This window comes from Hydra vulgaris, chromosome 13 (assembly GCF_038396675.1).
Source record: "Hydra vulgaris chromosome 13, alternate assembly HydraT2T_AEP".
NCBI classification, from domain to species: domain Eukaryota; kingdom Metazoa; phylum Cnidaria; class Hydrozoa; order Anthoathecata; family Hydridae; genus Hydra; species Hydra vulgaris.
The window spans coordinates 19,570,608-19,590,397 of NC_088932.1; the positions used below are offsets into that span (position 1 = coordinate 19,570,608).

The window sequence follows — 19,790 nt, forward strand, 5'->3', positions numbered from 1 at the left end:
ATTTCTTTATGCAATTATATAATTTTTTCTTTACCAAATGCTGTAAAAAATTATATTTTTTCTTTACCAAATGCAGTAAAAAATTATATTTTTTCTTTACCAAATGCAGTAAAAAATTATATTTTTTCTTTAACAAATGCAGTAATCTTTTTCTGCAATAAAAATTAAATTAAGTAATAAAAAACAAAACTATTTGCTATGAAGTAGAATTTCTTTAAAAGTTTTTCATTTTTCAACTTTTATTTACAAAAATTTAGAAAAAAAAAAAGTCGAAATATAAATTTTTGCTAAGTAAGTAAGAAAATCGACTTTAGAAAGAAAATGAAGTTCTTTTAAAAAAGTTCGTTATAGAAAAACAATTCTTTTAAATTTTTTGCTGAATGATTACATCTCAAATGTAAGTATTTTCAAAATTTTAAAATTTCAGTTTCAAAATAACAAAAGTTTATCTGGAAACAAGTTTTAATTTATTTTCTATTTACATATTATTTATTTGTAATAAATAATATACGCTATATATTTGATCAGTTAACAATAATTTTTTTAGAAGAAGTTAACTATTATGTTTTAATATTTGTTCAAATTCAACGGTTTATATTTTTATTTATATTCAAGATTAATTTTATTTACCAAAGATCAACAGAAAAATGTCAAAAAGTTTTTCTGTAAAAGGGATTTAAGTTTTGGGATTGTGGTTTACCTATATAGGACCCACCCTATTGAAGGTCCAACAAAAAATAAATTTTTCGAAGTGCCGCTGGACAACCTTTTGTTATTTATTCGATGACAATGTCATGAACAAGACTTTGTCTAAAATTTTGTTTATAATTAAAAAATATATTAGCAAATTGAACCATTTTTCAGACTTGATTTAAAAATCTAATTTTCAATTCGTCCTAATATTTAAAATGTTTCGTAGGAAAAAAAATTTAAGTTTAAAAAAAGTTAAAGCGAATTTTACGTAAAGTTTAATTTTGAATAATTTTATATTATTTACTTAAACTTCACAGTATTAACTTAGATTATTAAATATCTTTAACAACCATTGTATCAAATATCTTGAATAATGTTTTAAACAATCTTTTTTCATTTGAGAAGTCTATTTGCAGAACAAGCCACTGTCTAAACATACTTTTCTTTTTTTCTGAACACATTTGGGATTTACGAGATAAATATACATAATTACGGTTCCAAAAAAATTAACTAATTCGGACTTAAAGTAATTTTGGGAAGTCAATTCAAAGTTTTGGACTATTTGTTTCTTTTCTCAAAAAAATTTTAATCTTTTTTTTTTTTTTGCAAGGTTCTTTTTTTATTTGAGAGTGTTCATAGAGAGTTCTTTTTAATTTAGGTTTTGAGAGATTTTGATTTAATTTAGGTTAGTTTAATGGAAGCTAGAATTTTTATCTCACGCCTTTGCGCCCTGCGTATGGTTTATCTAATTTTTAGTATTTATTATTGCAATACAAAAACGTTTTATTTTTCTCATATTAGAAGAAGCAACAAACTGCATTTTAAAGAAATGTTTGTCATTATTAATATATTTTTGTAACATAAAAAATGATAAAATTACTTTGAAGAAAGTATGCAATGGTCGCATTTCTCTTGGTTTCCATTCTGCTCTAGTTTTTAACCAACATGCAACTATGTCTCCTCACCCTTCCATAAACTTTTTTTAAGACTTTAGATGAAAGTTTTGCAGTTCTTTCCAGTGATTGTAAGTTGTTTAACAGATCAGTGAGGTAAATTTTTCTAGCTGTTTGAATACTTTGTTATAACTTACATGAGGTAATAAAAAATGAAGTAGGACGCTCAAATTGTAATAAAGCAACATCAACATCAAGCAACATTAACATCAACAAACTCCAAACTTTTTTAAATCATCTAAAACACATTCTTTCCAAGTTTTTCTGCTTCTACCTCTAGCTTTTTCTTTTGAAACTTCCAACTTTCTACATGCTAATAGCCACTCATCTGCATCTTTTCGCTTTACATGCACAAACCACCAAAATCTTCCTTGACACACCCAATCAGATAATCTCACAACACCCAATCTTTGTCTTAAATGCTTTTTAACTGCTTTTATGCTCTTTAAAATCACACCGCGTATCTATCTAATTGTCATCTTTTCTGTTCTTTCCAAAAGCTGGACATTATCAACCTTCATTGCCCCATGTTTTACTGACAAATATCAAAACACTCTAGACATACGTACTGTAGAACTTTCCTTTAATCATTAATGAAGCACCTCTTGCTGTTAAAAGGGGAGATAATTCTCGGAATTTGGCCCAAGCAGACCTTACTCTTGCCCTAGATGCTTTTTCTGCTCCACCAGCTGATCCAACTATATCTCCAAAATAAAAAAATTACCAACACACTCTATCTTTTCTCTACTTTTTATTTAATCTCTTTTTCAATTTCTTCTCTATACTCACCAAAAGTACATTTTCTACACTCAAATCCAACAATCTTTAGAGAACATCTCTTCAACATCTACATCTCTTATGAAACCATTGTTTCAAAACTGTACAAACTATTGAGCTCCATCAAGTCTCAACCTTAATACTAATTCTTCTTCTGTTTCTATAATCTGTGAGTAATTGCTTTCGCTAACTAATTGCTCCTCAAACTCTTTACTTAATTTAAATGTAAATAACTATTTATATGGTTTAACTTTTTGAAAATTTTTTAATTTATATGGTATATTATAAGGTACGCGGACTAAACAAAGACGGGGGTCCGATATCGTGGGGGAACCCAAGCTAGTGAGTGGCTCCAAAAAGGGCCAATCATGTTATGTAATTTCTTAAACATTGTTTGATAATACTTGTATTACATTTTAAAAATGAAATTTATAAGATAAACAAAAAGCGACTTAGGGCCTTCCCTTAGGACCTCCAGACTCTTAGGCTTAGGGCCTTAGACGCTAAGGGCCTCCACTTGTCACTAATTGGGTAAATAACATTCTGAAATGTAATTAATAAAGTTATATATATATATATAATACAAAACAGCTGTACGTTGAAAATAAAATTTTATCAAGATAACTAGTGAGCTAATTCATTTTAAATCAATATTTCATACGAATCCAAATAAAAACTAATCAATTTACATATTAACTTGGTAAATTGTTTTTTATTCATCGCAGAGCTTGGTTGTTTTTTTGTAAAGTGCTTTAGTAATAACTGTTTACGGTCTGAAAGGTTTTGTTTTCAAATGTTAGGAGAACCTACTCTTAAATTTGCACGTTTTTCTTTTATGTTTCCCAAAAAGATTACAGTTTTTTTTTTGCTTTTTTTTGTGGCAAATAATTTCTATATATAGAATACATAAATCCCATGCTGAGCCAAGAGCTATCTGATACATGACAGTGGCTTATTGCAGAAGGTAAACAAAAACTTATTCTAAGAAAAAAGAAATTTCTTTCTTTTAATACAACTTTTGTAACAATATCTTTCATTTCATTAAAAAGATTCTTAAGCGTGTTCATTTTTTTTTTTTTTTTTTATTTGAGTCTCAGATTATAACTCGTTTTCTTTGGAACAAAAACAAATTATTTTTTTGATAAATATAAAGAAAGATAAATAAAGATAAATATGATCTTCTCTGATAAGCCTTTGGTAAGATTTCAGACTAATTTTTTTTAAATATTTATTTAAACATAAATTATAGATCATCCTTTTTATTCCGTATATCACAAGGTATATTTTTATAGTTTATCAGCTATATTATATAAGTTTTTGTTAAAATATCAACGTTGCGTAACTAAATATAGGTAGCGAATTGATGAGTACTTAGTACTTAGTTTTCAAACTAATACTGTACGTTCGTACATAAAACACGTTTTTTTTTTAATGTTTGTGCAACAAACAAACAAAAACATCAAGAACATGATAATATAAAAAATAATTCAAATTCAGTTCAATTAAACTTAAGATCAAAATGTTTATAAACATTAATATATTTTTATTTATACGATTTATATATAGGGTAGATTAGGGTATAAAAAGTACTTTAAGCAAAAAATGGAATATTTTCTCATTTTCTCAGCTCTCACCTTTTGGCTGATTATGTGTTTGTGGAAATTTAAACTAACTTTCCTAAGTCTTTTAGATTCTTTTTCTTTGAGTATCATTTTGTGTCCTAGTCCAATACATATTTTTGATATTATCCGAATATGCACATTATAGTTTTATTAAAACAAACTTTTGAACAAAAAAAATTAAAATATTTTGAACTTAAATTACAGAAAGATAATTAGTATTGTTGAAATACTAAAAATTATTACTATGTATTGTTTTTATTCAAAAAGCAATTAAAACCACTGCAATTTTAGGACTTTAAACAAGGTAATTTCATTGAAAAACACTAGGTAGTTCGAGCATGCTCATATTACACAAAAATAGTATCTTTACATAAAGTCAAAACAAAATATTTCTATGCATTGATTTACAAGCAAAAATGGAACGGATTTCTAGCTAACATATTTTTCTTTATGAAAAGTTAAAATTTATTATTTTAGCTCCAAGATTTTGCGCCACAGGCTTATTCAATGATATGATTTTATTAACGCAAAAAATTTAATAGCGTTTTAATTAGATGAGAGCAGCTAATTACTGCACATAAATTAACGCTAATTATACTGATTCCTGTAATCACCAAATAAAGTCGAATTCAAAAGATACAAAACAACTTTAACTTCACTGCTTATATTTTAGAAATCTCGTAGTATGCTCATATTACCAAGGTAACCCTAACCTACCTTATATGTTTTACTGTGCTAGTCGAAAAGTTTATTTAATTGTATCATGAGATTTTAGCAATTATCTACATGGTTTTACAATGCCATAATCTTGGATTAGTTTCATTAAAAAATAATGTTTATATTCAATAGGATATCAAAAAGATATCATTTTAATGTTAGTTTTAACTACTTTTACTAAGTAAAATTTAATTAAAACAAAAATATATACATTCAAGGGCGTAATTTAGGGCCCCCGGTGTCGTCGGCCCAGTTCTAATTATTAAAATGAGTTTAAAAAATAGGCAGCAATAAAAAAAAATGGTTGTCAAATTTCATTATGTTTTTTTTCTACACACTAAAAAAAAGGTAGAAACTTCTACCTTAGGGTAGGATATGTGATATACCCTTAGTAAAGCATAATTTTCTATCTTTTAAGGTAAAAAATTATATTAAAAACAACGATTTCTGCAATTTTCATATAATACAATTTTCTACCTTAAAGGTATAATTTTCTACCTTAAAAGGTAGAAAACTACACCTTACTAAGGGTATATCACATATCCTACTTTAAATAGAAATTTATACCTTTTTTTCAGTGTGTAGACCTAGAGTAAGGCCCGGATTAGGAGTTTTTGGGGCCTGATGCTATTTTAAACCAGGGATCCCTAAACTACCATAACTCCATAAAAGCAATAAAAGAGTAATCCGTATAAAAAAATGGAGCCATAAAAAAACTGCGGAATTTATAGTCTCTCTCCTGCTTAATCCAGCAGTGCTAGAGACCAATTTTTTAGAAATGCTGGAGACGGCTCTGTTTACTTTGACTACAGATTACTATATGTTACTTGTTCCAGATTATTATATTTTTATCTTTAACACATATATGATTATTGTTAATGTATGTTTTTCTTTTTGATGTGTTCAAATAGCTTCATTACTGTCAAGTATTTGGCCGTCTGTTTTTATTTGTCATTGGAGTAGCTCACACACAAGTTTTTAATGACTTCAACTCACTTAACTTCTCCAAGATGTTATACTGGACTCAGATATTCATTGATAACAATCCTGGCCTCCAGTTCTTAAAACCTGATTGGAACGTAAACGATTTCCATTACTATGTCCTTCAGGATGGCTTGTACTTGCAAAACTATCCTCTTGTTTACGCCCGTATTCCGACACTCTGTTCTAGTCAGTCAAAAACAAACGCACTTTATAATCAATTAAGCAAAACAACTTTTAACCTTTCAGATTATGAAAAGCATTTTGAATTCAAGTACTCTTCAAATGATATGATATTTTCAGAGGTGCTTAATAAGTACTTTGAACACTACGCTAAACAGCACACGTGTATAGAGTTAATTTCGGCAATGGTTCCGTGCATATGTCTCTACCCAACAATTATTGCTACTCTTTATCAAAATATAAATCAGTTTCATCCATTGGTGAGAAAGTGGATGCAATTAAACAAGTCTCCAGGAAATGCATGTAAAATTGCTCAAAGTGAGTAGACCATAACAATATTTTTGTGTATATTATAGTCGACTGTAATATACAAATAATAGATAGTAACACAAACTAGTCATGTTTGTGTTACTATCTTTTATTTGTTTATTACAGTCGACAAAATTATATTTGTATATATTTGTATATTACAGTCGACACAAATACAACTAGTTATGTTTATGCTATTATCATTTTCATAAGGGTATTGAATAATTGGTTTATATAATAGCAAAAGTCAATATAGACAAGGGTAAATTTGTTAGTGAGGTAGTCTGGCAATTGAAACAGCTGCATTTAGATGAATAAGGTAATTTATTAATACGAAGAACTTAACTGATATTAAGATTAGAATAACTTTTTGTAGCTTGTTGTTACAATACGTATCATTACGCAAATATTTAGGGACAGTTATACGGGGTAGTGCACCCACCCCTCCTCCCAAAGAAGGCGTTTTTTAAGTTATAGTCGGTTTTTTGAGTACTGTAGCTAGTTAGTCGGGCATTTGACACATTTCAGTTGGGTAATTTTTAGTTTTGATAACCTTTTTTTTATATATATATATAAGAAAATACTTTTGAGTATTCACCCCCTCCTCCCCTTCCTTGCGTTTTGTTCGTAGAATCGTGGCTGAATGATAATATGGTATAAGCTTCTCTGATTAAAGTTGCTTAATTTAAATAATGTTGTCCTATTTAGTAATCGCTCACACCATGGTCAGATTTTATGTATTTTCTGTAAAAAATTAAGGCCAGATTTTTAGGGCTAATGTTTTAAAGTTTTAATTCTTGATTATGATTCGTGCCTGCACTATATATGTTTTATTCATCTTTTAAAATGGATACTTCAATTTTCTTACTTCAAACTACTTACACTATGTTGTGGCGGGTTTTATCCTAACTGATTGCCTGCTTTAGTTTATTCCAATAACCCGAAATACTAAAATAGGCTTGCAGATATAGCAGCATGCTACTAAAAATATCCTTACATATTGCTAAGGCTACTTAAGATGCTAACGCCAGCACCAAACACATCTTTGGTTTTACCATTATTTAAATTTCACCTTTGCAGCAGGCTCTTTATATATCTGCCAATAGTCATGTTGATCTTAAAGGTTTAAATTAAAAATAATGCAATGTAGATAAAATAAGATTTAAAATGACACTGCTAAAAGCTTATTACATTTTATTTTGACAAGATAAAATCAAAGTACTATTTCTTTCGATTTCATTTTTGTTATAATTTTACTGATTTTAAATAAAAATCCCCAGTGGGTACAGTACGTTTTTAAAACGTTCTTTGAACGTTTTTATTAGGTTTAAACCTCATAAAAACGTCTAAAAAACGTTTTAAAAACGTACCGTGCCCACCGGGTCTGTCATTGAAAAACAAAATTGCTTTAGAGTTATTTTCTTTGAATTTTACAAATTATTTTGCTAGCCATTGCTTTTAAACAATTTGTTACTTTATGACATGAATTATTCTTAAAAAATAAGACTAAAATATCAAAACTTATGAAATTAAGTTTTGCTTTAAAAGTTGTTGAAATAGAAAAGTCGCAAGTCAAAAACCGTGATGTCCTGGAAAGAGAAATATAGTCAGCCAATCTATTGATCTCTTTGAGTATTTTTCTACTTAGAATAAAAACCTGTCTGATTTTAGAGAAATGCAACTTGAATTTCATGAAATGCAACTTGAATTTCATGAAATTCAAGGCGTGTGAAACAGCTCCATGTTTGTTAATTATCACCTAATGGTCTGATTTTTTTCCGCATTTTTATATATTTTTTACAAATATATACAAATGTAAATAATTTTAAAATTAGAGATTCATACACTTTGTTTTTGCAAAAAGGTATTTTAAAGTTTAGTAGTTTTATCTTTACCTTACTATTTTATAACCTTTTATGATTTTATAATATAATTAGTTTATTTGCCGGCTTAACAGATTTAACTACGGATGCGGCTATATGAAGCTCTCTGGCATGATGGCAGGAGGTTATCAAGAATAATGGTCGGCCAGAAAATATAGCTAACCTTATACAAACCCCTTTTAAATCACCAGGGCTTGAAGTGAGTGAACAGTATGAGATCAAAAGCATCTAACAAATTTTTAATTGCTATGTATTGGACCTCAACTCTATTGTGTTTAAAAACCACTTTTTATAATTTCACAAGGAATTTATGCGTTTTTAAAATACCACCAGTTAACAAAAATAATAGTAATAAAAATGCGTACAATCGGTAAAGATAAAATACCTTCCATTATTTGTAATGACCTTATTATATAGTTAATGATTTGTAAATTTCTACTCGCGCCAATTGTTTGGAAATGCCCTTAAAAACTTAAAAAATGTAAAAAATTTAAATTTTAAAATTTCATTAAGAAAACAATACCTTGGGAATATTTTATGACACTCCGCGTATTAAAATTTGTTCATGACGGCCAAAACGGGATGGGCTACTGAATATGTAATATCTTTTTGCAAATTTCTATAAAATATATTTATAAAAATACGAGATCCATATATGATTCTCCACTCTTGGTGATTTTCATTATAATGAAAATACTATATCAATACAAAAAATATATATAAAAATTACTATAATAAAATTAACACTACTATTACAAATCTTCAAATATTGTTATGCAAAATTTTAGATTTTTAACTCCAAAGGTAACTTTGTAAACTGGAAGTAAAAATAAATGTATAGCCTTCTTCAAGCAAATCATCAATAAGAGGTGCAGTTGCTTGTAGCGTTGTCACGGATGTTTTAAGGGAGACATACAGATTCTTGTTTATTTTTCAAAAAGTTTCATAAAGGGGATGCTTCTAAAATTCATGTAACTTTGAAAATATTAAAGATGCTTTTGTTCTTTAAAAACATTAAAAAACACTAATAAAATATGTCAGCTTTTGATCTTTAACAAATTAATAAAAGTCTTTCTATGCAGCCTTTTTAAAAATCAATGTCTTAGCCTATTGCCATTAGCTTAATTACATGAAGGGAAAAAATTTGATTAATTTTGTTTATTTATTAATTGATAATTTATCTCACAGAAACAATTGTTCCATTAAAATTTCTTAGTTTGGGACATACCGCATAAAGTTAACAAATGCAAAATGTAATTAAAAAAAAATACATTTTGCATTTGAAAGTGATAAATTTAACAATGTAATTGCATTAAAAACTAATGTTTTGTACAAAAAACACCAGGATGATATAAGGTTCAAATAAATTAGACACTCATGAATGAGTGTTCCAAATTTCAACCGTCAAGCTGTTTACTAAATCTCAGAAGTTAGGCTCTAAAGACTTTTGGAAAATCTTCAACAGCGTCATTAACAAAGATAAGTCTGACATACCATCTCTAATTTATGGACTGATCTTATTACATATCCTAAGGATAAGACTGAATTATTTGCAATGAACTTGTTTTCTAATTCCACTCTTGAATTTTATAGTCATACACTTTCTTCTATTTAAGTTAAACACGCTTACCAATTGTTAGATTAGTTATTTACTGCAAATAATTATCTTAATACTGTCGACATTCCTATATTTATGAAGGGCAACCCTCCCATTGAGTTCTCATTCTTCATTTCTTTTGGATCATCGTTCACTACTGACCTCTCATGGAAATCATACTTATGATTGTAATAGTAGTGTTAATTTTATTATAGTAATTTTTATATATATTTTTTGTATCGATATAGTATTTTCATTATAATGAAAATCACCAAGAGTGGAGAATCATATATGGATCTCGTATTTTTATAAATATATTTTATAGAAATTTGCAAAAAGATATTACATATTCAGTAGCCCATCCCGTTTTGGCCGTCATGAACAAATTTTAATACGCGGAGTGTCATAAAATATTCCCAAGGTATTGTTTTCTTAATGAAATTTTAAAATTTAAATTTTTTACATTTTTTAAGTTTTTAAGGGCATTTCCAAACATTTGGCGCGAGTAGAAATTTACAAATCATTAACTATATAAGTATATCAGTATCTACTAAGGTTGCTTCCCTTTATTGCACTTGCTATTTTCTTACTCCTGATTTCATTCTCTATCTTTAAAAGTCCCGTATTCATCCTTGTATGGAATACTATTCTCATATTTAGGCTGGTGGTTTTATTGATGCTCTTTCTTTTTTTAGACAAGGTCCAAAAACGTATTGTAAACCTTGTTTGAACTGCTCTATCTGCCAAGCTTGAGTCTCTCTCCTATCCTCATAAAAATGCATGAAAATCTCTTTCTCTTTTCTACAAATACTATTATTATTGGTAACAACGACTCTGACTTTAAACTATCATTGGTGCGTTGAGTCAATACACTCTTTAAATCAACATGAACCTGTTATATAAACTTCAGGTGAGAATTTCATAAAATAAGAATAAGCTTTATTTGTTTTTATTTTATAAGAAAGAAATAAAATTTCATTTTCCTACAACCATAAAAATAAAACAACTTTATAAAAATTACTTTCCCAATCTGCGCCGTGGCGCAGTGGTTATAGCGCTTGCTTTATAAAGAAGGAGATCGAGGTTCGAAACGAACTGTGGACATATTTTCGCGTCGCGGTAAGGAAATAGGCGTAAACTTCCTAGTTAAATGCACTTCCGCTGTGCTCCGGCACCTAAGTAACATATTTTTAAAAAAAATTAAAAAAAAAAACTTCACTAAAGTCTTTAACACTTTGATATTAGGTTACTTTTTGCAAATACATCTTATCCACATAAGCATACACTTGATACATAACTTTTTGGATGGTTATTTTAACTTGTAATTTTTTTTTTTTTTTTTTTATACATATATATATATATATATATATATATATATATATTTTAACAACTGCATATTAGTTACAACTTTTTTCACATCATAATATAAGCAAAATATACTTCCGTTACAAATGATTATATTTAACCAAATACTGCTAAAATATACCTAACAAAAAAACAGAAAAAATAACACTCAGTTAAAAAATGAAAAAGAATAAAAAAATAATTATAATAATTTTAAATTTAGGTAGCATTAGTTGAATATATTATGAAAGACTTGTTAACATTATATTGTTATAAGGAATTCGTAGAAGACTAAATAAGTTTAATAATCGAGAACCTTGGGGTATTACGCAAGATACACATAAGCATTGTGATTTTTATGCACAAATAATTACTTTTCACCACTACGAAAGCATTCATGTAAAGAAATATGATTTCTTTACACCCCAAGCTCCTAATTGTTCACTGCCTTTTTAAGACAGTGAACAATTAGGAGCTTTATTAAAAGTTATTGAAATCTAATAATAGTATGTGATCTACCTAATTGAAAGAAGAACCTGAAAAAAAGTTTGCCCTATGTAAAGTTTATTTTTGTTTGATTCGTCATTATAAAAAATTTTTTCAACTATAAAGTAAATTATGGCTTGACTGAGATTCGATGTCCGTTCTCCAACGTGATATCGGCAAACAAACTTACAAGTTAGCGAGTAAATAAACCTTAATAAAATAAATATTTGTTACATATATATATATATATATATATATATATATATATATATATATATATATATATATATATATATATATATATATATATATATATATATATATATACATATATATATATATATATATATATATATATATATATATATATATATATATATATATATATATATATATATATATATATATATATATATATATATATATATATAAATCGGTCTATGACTCCTTTTAAAGTTAATTGAATTGCTAATTTTGCTTCAATAACTTACAGGTGATGCGCAGATAAAAATGTTTTGCCTTGTTGTTGTCCTTAACGTGCTTAAATTTTTTTTAAATGTGCTTAAGCATCTTTTAGGAGATGTCACCTTAACGGAAAATTTCAAATAATCATGCGTTCTTTTATTTTTTAATAACGATCATTATATACAGTGTTGGCCATTAAATTAGGACATTGACAAAAAAGTTACAAATTACATTTATTTTCATATATAAATGCACCAAAATGAAATACTGATAATGAAATCGTTAGTGAGTGCATCCTAAATCACATAATAAACCATTTAAAAAAAAATTAATATATTGTATGTCCTCCTCTGGCATCTATGAGCGCTTTTACACGTCTTGGCATTCCACGAATAAATTGATCTGCAAGTTTCTTGAGACGCTCATCATCATCATGATGCCAGACATGAACTAGCTTCTCAACTGTGCCCTATTAGTTGAAACTGTTTTATTTACTTCCCTCTTTAACTCTCTCCACATTTCCTCAATGGGGTTACAATCTGGGCTGTTTCCTGGCTATTTTAATGCTGGGACATTCCTTTCGTGAAGAAGTTTAGCAATGGATTTGGCCATGTGACGAGGTGCACCATCATGCATATATATGCAATTGCCATCTGGATACCATTCATCTAATTGTGTAAATAGCTTTCTCTCTAATAAGTTTTTGTATTTTTCTTGGTTCATTATACCATCTACAATGTGGAGTCGCCCTGTCCCATGAATAGATATCACGCTCCAGACCATAATCTTCTTTGGGTGTTTAACAGTTTCTTGAATACAGTCTGGATGATATGCTTCTGTTGATCATCTCCTAACATACTGTGTCCTTTCTCCCAAAACTTCTAGCATTGTTTCATCTGAGAAGCAGACCTAAGCGTAGACAATACAAAGTTTCTTTTAATGTAACACCACAATTTTATAACAATCAATAAATTAATTATTATCAATACTAAATAGAATATCGAGTTACTCACATTAATGCAATTATTACATTTAAAACAAAAAGCAAAAAGTTTATTCTAATAAGTAATAATAACCAGCAAACAAGGACAGTATTTACTAAAACAAATATTAATACTTAATAAATACCTTTGTCCAATCATCTTCACTCCAGTTCTGGTGATCCTTCGCCCAAGCTAGTCGCTTCTTGCACATTGCCGGTGTAAGCTTTGGCTTTTTCTGTGGCCTGTAGGCCTTGTATCCACGTTCCACTAGGCGTCTTCTCACAGTTCTACTACTGACTTCAACTCCAGCTTTCCTCCATTCACTGACTAAATCAGAAGATGATCTACGCCTGTTTACATGACAAAGCTTTATCAGTTCTCGATCACCACGAGGAGTTGATTTGCGTGGTCTGGCACAGTTACTTCTCTTAGTTTCAGTAATATTGCCACCAGTAAACAAAGTTTTTTTAATTCTGCCAACAGTCTGATGGGAAACATTAAGTCTTTTAGCAATATCCATATTTGTAAAAGACGAATGTTGCAACAAGGTAGCAACTTTATGACGTTTTGCGGGACTAATGTCCGAGCATTTACCCACTATTAATTTATAAAAATTTACAGATATATCATAGTAATTTCAAAATAAAAACTTCCCTTAAATCCAGTCAGTATATTAATTATTACTAATTTGACTAATCATTAAAAGTTTTATTCTGTTGCATACTGTTCAACGTAACACCAACACAACTTCAATATGAACTTAATCACCTTGCGACTTCTTAACTGACATACAACGATAAAACTAACTTAAAATTCTTAGCATTAATAATTATTTTTCAAAACGTTTGTTTATTATTAAATTACCATGGTTCCAGAACACTAACATGGCATTGGTTGTGTTATTTTTAACTCAAAATCAAGAAAAAGTGAAATTTTTATGAATGTCCTAATTTAATGGCCAACACTGTATATATATATATATATATATATATATATATATATATATATATATATATATATATATATATATATATATATATATATATATATATATATATATATATATATATATATATATATATATATATATATATATATATATATATATATATATATATATATATATACTAACCCTAACTCTATTGCTACCTCAATCCAAACCCTTTGTCAATGTTGCATCACTTTTTTGCTTGTTCTCCCTGTATCATTCAGTGTGTGTACTAAATTCGATGTATGTAGTCTTTAACATTCGGTGTATGTAGTCTTAATCCTTACTGTTTGGTCTCTGTTATAAACCTCTTTAACCTTTGCTGTTTGTTTCATGCCCTTTACAAGTTGAAAGTTTTTGCATTTTACAATTGCCTCATTATTGGTAAAAATATGAGCAAATCAGAAATACTGTACACATCTTTAATTTATTTTTGAAAATTTATTTCCGCTGAGAAAAAGACGTTCACTATTTGTGAAGTCGTTGCATTTTATTATTCTTATTGTTATGATTGTAGCCGTAAAATATTCATATGAAGTATAGGTACAGCGAGCAGGGAAAACACATCAGTAATAAAAATATTTGTTGCGAATTTTTTCCACAACCAGAAGTTTGGTTGTCTTTTTAAAGAAAGTACGGTAGAATAGAAAGATACTTGCTCATGAAGTTTGTTCCAGAACTTTGCTGGTTTATTATAACTGATTTGTAGATTTATATCATAAACTATTTTAGATCGCATCATAGATCCGAAACTCAAATGATGATAGATTTAACCTTTTTAATCTTTTGCTTAATTAAAGATGACTCATGCTGAAAGACCATTTTGTTGCTTTGCCTTGAACAAGTTTTACCTATATCAGCTTTTAAATTAGGAGCTCAAATAGACACTGAATATTTATTGTGTTGTTTTATATACACTTAATATAACTTGAGAGCAATACTTTTATCTATTAAAGTGAATGTCTTTTGAATGAACGAATGAACAAACTATATCTTTAATTTTTAGTTGTTGTTAATTTTAATACTTAGATATTTAAGCTTTCACGGAACAAGTAAGACAATTGTAATTTGTTTTAAGTTTATTATTTTATCATTTAATTAGGCAGTTAATTTACCATGCGGATTTTTTGCTCGGATTAGGTTTTTAATACGTGTAATAACACAAGGAGCATATTTTTTCTTTATTTTATTTATTTTGGGGATAAAATATTCTCAAACAGTATAATTGTTAGAAATTAATAAGTTGAACATTTGATCAGTGGTTTTACTAAAAACAAAATATCCCAGTTGATTGGTTCAATAAACTTTATTATTGAATTGCAATTACCTCTGTTGAAAGTAAACAATCGAAATTCAATTTTGAGGAAACGTTTCTACAACTAAGATTTTCCAAGCGACACTTAAGTGACCTATAGTGTTATTAATAAAAAATTTTAATATAAAATTACTATTGGAAGTAAATAAAAAATCCAACATATTATTTGAGAAACCAAAGGGTGTCTGAAAGTAGAAAAAGTGATATGCTGTGCAAAGGTGCGACATGTTTAGTAAATATTCCAGAATTTATACTTAGTAGAATTGTTTGAGTTTATAGATTTAATACCATTATTAGACTACTTTATATTTGGGAAGTTGAAAATCACTAACAATCAAACACTCTTTATACGGCTTCCTAATTAAGCTATGAGCTAATTTGAAGGGTTTAGTGAAACTTTTTAACAAGTTAACATCATTTGGTCTAAGAAACATATATTATCAAATAAACATTTTTTTTTTTTTTTTTGATAATACCTAGTGTAAAATGTTTTAAGACTTTGGGGCCGTAATGGGTGGTTATAAGGATGAGGGGGGGTCTTCAACCCACTAGCCACAGCACTGCCTCCAACTTGATTATTTGAAGATTATAATTAAAGTTCAAAAAATAATCTTTAAAGCGTTGATAGTTCTTAGCTATATAATAGTATTACCAATTGTTAATGTTGCTATGTTTATATTTTGCATGATAATATTTTTTAGAGTGACAACATAAAAAATAAAGTAATGGATGGGGGATAAGTGGAGGGGATAATCAACTTTAAAAGTCGAACGCTTTAATTTAAAAAACATTTCTTAATCTACACAATTTTTTCTAAACTAAAACTTTTTTAGTTGTTAAAATGGGGTCAGGGGATATTTCAAAAGCGCAAGTACGTACTTTTTTTTTTTTAGGGGGGGGGGAGGGGGATGACTTAAAAGTACGCAGGAAGGGAGTCAAATTTCTAAATTTTTGGCGTACTTACTTGATTGACGATCCCTGAGCAAGAATTTAAGTTTTTAAGCATTAGCCGTGAAAAAATTGGTCTCAATTTTTCACAGAAAATGCAACAAATCGGGCGTAAGTAGGTCATGCTCAATCTCACTCATGAAGATGAAATAAATAAAAATAAATTGGCGCCTTATCTGAAAAAGTTGTAGCTGCTAGTTGGTAGTAAAGTATTAGGGGATGACGGGGCATGATGGCAAGCATTTGTAAAAACTTAGTTTTTTGCAAAACTATCACTCATAAAGCAATAACTTTTTGTTAGTATGTTTACTTTACTATTTTATTTTCTCTTTACCACCCATTAAATGAAGTTACAGGTAATATACACTATATTAAAGTTACTTTATAAAATTACAAACAGTAAAACAAAGGGTTTGGAAACTTGTTAGCCTTAAATACTAGCATCTAGATAGTATATTTTCCATACTTTTTGGTCTAGTGTTTTCAGAACATTCTCTTTTATCGAAGTTTTAAAAGTTACTCTTTTTTGTTTTAAGTTCCATAACTGGAACGATTTTTGTAATTGATGTTGCAACATCCGCTGGCAGTTCCTCCATAGATTGTGTAAGTTTAATTTTTTATGATAATTATTCATTGTCTGCATGAGTTTTCAGTGAAAGTAGAAAAATGCATAATAAAAATTGAAATGTATAATTAATAAGTTTGTCATCTGACCACGTGATCGTTATCACGCGACCAGATGACTAGTTATGCGTTTAATAACGAATGCGTTTTCTCTCTTTAAAGTTAAAAAATTTTAAAAATTACTAACTACTCTAATTAAAGTCACACAAAATAAAAAAGAGTCACAATATCCCTCAAAAAGTTACACACAAAGGACATCATCAATTAGCGACATCCCAAACCGGTTTTACTTTTTTTAAGCGTAAAAAAAACTTAGTCATAAAACTACGAAAACCAATTAGTGTGTTAAATTACAAGCAACAAATACAGTTTTGATCCACCCATTTTTAAATTTGTTTTTTGTCGCATTAATCTTGTCCTATCATCCATCTTGCCACGTTTTTTCCTATAACTTGTGTGATTAATAATACGTAGGAAAAAAGAGCAGCCGTGACGCAGTGGTAGTGTACTTGACTTAGAAACAAAGGATCCGTGGTTTAAGCCCTACCTCTGGGCAAGTTTTGAGACATCAGTTAGGTAGAAGACATGAACTTTCTATGAAATGCTCTTCCGCGGTGCTCTATGACAAGACCTTTAAAACTTTTTGCGGCGTTTAAAAAAAACGCTATAGACTTCAACATCTTGTTTTTATGGATTTAATTTAAGAGTTTAAGCTTAACCCCTTTCAAGAAGATAAACCCTTAAATCAAAAGTTCTGAATTAAAATTAAATTAAAAGTTTAAGACGAAGTTATTTTTACTCTAGAGCGTCATCAGTGTTCGTCGGTTTGAAGCTAAACGGGTTATTTTAACAAAGCAAACTAGGATCTTAAGATTAAGTCATGCCCAATTGCTTTGTGTTTATAGAAAGAAATTTAACTTGCCCGTTAGCTGAGTTATGGGTATAAGCAGTATGATCTTACATGCCGAACAAGCTTGCCTACTCGTATAAACGCGAAACAGTTTAAATAAAGATGACTAACGTAAAATAATAAATTGAATGTTAAACCTGTCGAAAAAAGGATATTTAAAAGAATTAAACCTTAAAAATTCTTAAAACAAAATGGAGTTTGGTACAGGAAAAAATGGGGTCATGGGAAGAACTCATTTAGCAGAAAAATTATTTACTATTTATGCATGGCTCACACACAATGTTTAGATTTTTATTTTTTTCTCAATCCCGGAACAGAAAGTAGGCTATCTATGGCACTCACTACAACAAACCCAACTTTCAGCACTCAAAGAATAGAGCTCCACGCAAAAATATTTATTTACCAGAAGGTAAATAATAATAAGGTAGTCAATAAACATAAAATATCATGTTTTATACATATTATATGCATTAAACCAATAAACAATATTTTGGTTAAAAAACCATGTTAACTTTCCCAACATATAAATGATTTATTATTGTTTATTATTGCTTTGTTATTTAAGAGCCTAAAGCTATACGTAATTGCGATAATACACACCTATAGACAAACACAAATACACACACAAAAATATATATAAAAATAAAACTATATGTTACTTTTTCTTATTTAAAACAGATGTTCTCATTGACTACGGAATAAGTAACGCACCTCCGCTGGCTTCGTTTAACAAATCTATTCAATTTGAATATTCTTTATTTGCAGTGAAATCCCAAAATAGACTGAATTCTGCTTCAACAGCCGAGAATATTTTTTTAAGTTATCAATTTTGGTTGTTTTTTATTTTTAATTTTTTTTGTTTATTTTAAGTTTAAGTCATTTTAGAACATGTACTAATAGTAAAAAAAATTTTATGCTGAGATAATAAAAACTGCAATATAAAATCGATATGTAAAGTTAATTTTTATATTGAAATAACAATAAGCGTTTTGAAAATACTTTGTTGATATACATAATTTTTTTGCAAATTTTGTTATACCTATGTTTGTTATACCTATGTTTGCTATACCTATGTTTGTTATACCTATGTTTGCTATACCTATGTTTGTATATACATATATACTAGGGCGGGTCAATTATACCCGTCCTAATATATATATTGTATATCCATATCTGTTACGGAGCTCATTGCAATAGTGTTTATTTCAATAAGGCGATTTCCGGTGCCTTTCTTATCATGATAATGTCAATTTTCAATATTAAAAATAGACAAAATTAATTTAAAAAAAACTGTTTTTAAGTATCATATATATATATATATATATATATATATATATATATATATATATATATATATATATATATATATATATATATATATATATATATATATATATATATATATATATATATATATATATATATTTATATATATATATATATATATATATATATATATTGTTGTTGTATGATTTAGTGTTAAAAACACTAAACTCTTGATCGTTGTAGAGTGCTATTTAAGAAAATATATATTGTTTCAAAAACAGAGCGTTGTATACTTAAAGTTTAGAAAAAACAACTTTTAACTTATTAACTTTTAATAAACCATTAAAAGTTGTTTTTTCTAAAATTTAAGTATATATATATATATATATATATATATATATATATATATATATATATATATATATATATATATATATATATATATATATATATATATATATATATATAATATATATATATATATGTATATATATATATATATATATATGTATATATATATATATATATATATATATATATATATAAATATATATATATATGTATATATATATATATATATATATATATATATATATATATATATATATATATATATATATATATATATATATCAAGATTTTATGGTCATATTAATATGGTCAAATTTTATAGTAATTTATTTTTCATATTAAAGAATTTTTCAAATGGATAAAATTACCACAAAGAAAATGACAAATATTTAGAGT

General features: G+C 27.8%; 1 protein-coding gene across 1 annotated transcript; it reads left to right on the forward strand.

Moving 5' to 3' along the window:
- Nucleotides 1-3,501: 3,501 nt before the first annotated feature.
- LOC136089409 (uncharacterized) lies at nucleotides 3,502-18,755 on the forward strand. The gene is made up of 3 exons (XM_065815382.1): nucleotides 3,502-3,620; nucleotides 5,674-6,244; nucleotides 18,457-18,755. The coding sequence occupies exons 1-3, from the start codon at nucleotides 3,597-3,599 to the stop codon at nucleotides 18,645-18,647; spliced, it is 786 nt and encodes a 261-aa protein (XP_065671454.1). The 5' UTR covers nucleotides 3,502-3,596; the 3' UTR covers nucleotides 18,648-18,755.
- Nucleotides 18,756-19,790: the final 1,035 nt, after the last annotated feature.